This window comes from Vicia villosa, linkage group LG6 (assembly GCF_029867415.1).
Source record: "Vicia villosa cultivar HV-30 ecotype Madison, WI linkage group LG6, Vvil1.0, whole genome shotgun sequence".
Lineage (NCBI taxonomy): Eukaryota > Viridiplantae > Streptophyta > Magnoliopsida > Fabales > Fabaceae > Vicia > Vicia villosa.
Window position 1 is genome coordinate 129208629 of NC_081185.1, and position 2294 is coordinate 129210922.

The 2294-nt window shown below is 39.9% G+C and overlaps 1 protein-coding gene across 1 annotated transcript; it reads right to left on the minus strand.

The window, feature by feature from the left end:
• Positions 1 to 1156: 1156 nt before the first annotated feature.
• LOC131612363 (calmodulin-binding protein 25-like) lies at positions 1157 to 2294 on the minus strand. Its single transcript, XM_058884158.1, has one exon. The coding sequence runs from the start codon at positions 2170 to 2172 to the stop codon at positions 1444 to 1446; it is 729 nt and encodes a 242-aa protein (XP_058740141.1). The 5' UTR covers positions 2173 to 2294; the 3' UTR covers positions 1157 to 1443.

Below are 2294 nucleotides of genomic sequence, written 5' to 3' on the forward strand. Positions count from 1 at the left end.
GGGGGATTGTGTTTATGCCATGTGAGCTCGAGATTGAAAAAAGTTTGTGTTCATGTGTAATTATTCAGCGTGGAGCATGAAAAACCATAAAATCGAGATCAAAAGGGGGATTGTGTTTATGCCATGTGAACTCGAGATCGAAAGAAAGTTTGTGCTCATGTGCAATTATTCAGCGTGGAGCAGGAAGAACCATAAAATTGAGATCAAAAGGGGAATTGTATTTATGCCATGTGAGCTCGAGATCGAAAGAAAGTTTGTGTTCATGTGCAATTATTCAGCGTGGAGCATGAAGAACCATAAAATCGAGATCAAAAGGGAGATTGTATTTATGCCATGTGAGCTCGAGATCGAAAGAAAGTTTGTGTTCATGTGCAATTATTCAGCATGGAGCATGAAGAACCATAAAATCGAGATCAAAAGGGGGATTGTATTTATGCCATGTGAGCATGAAGAACCATAAAATTGAAATTAAAAGGAGGATTGTGTTTGTGCAATGTGAGCATAAAGAACCATAAAATCGAGATAAAAAAAAGGATTGTATTGGATTGTATTTATGTGCAATTATTCAGCATAGAGTAATAGTATAAAGAACCATAAGATTGAAATTAAAAGGAAGATTGTGTTCGTGCAATATCCGTAGAGCAAGAAGAACCATAAAATCGAGATTAGAAAGAGGGTCGTGTTCATGTGCATGATACGGTAATGGTGATGAAAACTACCCTTATTTTAACCATAATACTATTGTGTTTTTAGTTTTAATGTATTTTAGGCATTCTTTAAATGAAAATTAATACTTCTATTTAAATCTTAAATTTCATGGACACCCACCCCTCCACATCATAGAATGATAGAATAACAAACTTGAATGCAGCTGAAAACCGAAAGTACAACAAAATAGCATTAATACCACTACCCAAAATAAGGCAAACCCACATAAATAGAAAGAAAACAGCTGAGTTCAATTCAAACTTACACACCAAGACACCCTTCACCACCAAAGACCAAGTCTTCTCTCTTTCTTAGACCAAATTCTACTTCCCCTAGCAATTAAACCCAACAAATTTCACAAGTTATCCATTCAGCTCAATATTTTTTATAAATCATCTATTAATAAATATGTACATTTGAGAAAATTAATCAACCAAACTCAATATGATGAGATGATAACAACACACTTAGGAATGCATTAATTAGGTTAATTAAACTAAACAAAGATACAACATTGGTTTTTAGTACATAAAGATGATAATCATAATAATAATTATAATAAAACAACTATGTAGAAAAAGGAAATTCTACATGCATTTCCATATCCATTCCCTTCCCTTTTCCCTAATTTACAATCATATCCTACCTACTAACCCCAATATCCAATCCTGAACCCACGATGGGGGCAAAAAGGGAAAAAGTGAAAATTGAGGGACAATCTCGTCATTTCATCTCTTACATAACTTTCCACGACGATTCCAAGGTGGGAAAGCAGCTTGAGAAAGTTTCAAAATCTAAACCAGCAGAAACAAAACCAGCATCGTCATCCAACCCTCCAATGGGCTGCCCAAAGGAAAACGGGCCCGGCCCAGAGTTATCAGGCCCATCAGAGTTAGGCCCAACCATTATTTGATGCGGTTGCTGTTGTTGCTGTTGACGGTTATGGTCAAGTAAAAAAGCTGACGTGTCAAGCGTCGGCAAACAACCCTCGGTTGAAAACCTCCCTCCTCCGGTAACCATTCTATGCGGCTCCGGCTTCACAATCGGCGCCATTGAAAAATTCGAACCCGCACCGAATCTCGCTCCGGTAACTTGCTGCACCATCTCCCTGAAATTAGCAGGGTCCGCCGTGATGAAAGTCGTTAACGACCTCTTCGAGGCACGCGACTTTCTCTTCGAGATCTTCCCGGCGGCAGCAACACGTTGACGCTTCGGAGCGGAGTCCTGGTCTGAGCCGGAGAGACTGGAAACCGTTGGCGTAGCAGTAGTGGTAGCGGTAACGGCTGAGTCGGTTAGATTTAAGAAAGGAGAGAAAGCATCTTCCGGCGAGGTGGAGAGTGTTTTGTGAAGAGCCTTGGTTATGGTATCGGCGTCGCGAGATAGGTACTCGGCGAGCCACGTGTCAGCTACCGTCGGACGAAACATCCACGGTTCAATGCCGGTTAAATTATCGGAAGATGCCATAGCAAGTGAAATTGAGAAAGTGAAAACGGTGCGTTTAAGAGAGTTGTGAAATGAGTTTAGAATAGTAGTGTGTGTTGTGTTTAGGGGAATATAGAGAGTGAAATGGGGGAAGAAAAAGGAAG

What these genes read in the sequence shown, in the direction of transcription:
- LOC131612363 (XM_058884158.1), bottom strand. Translation starts at nt 2,172, where the DNA reads ATGGCATCTTCCGATAATTTAACCGGCATTGAACCGTGGATGTTTCGT.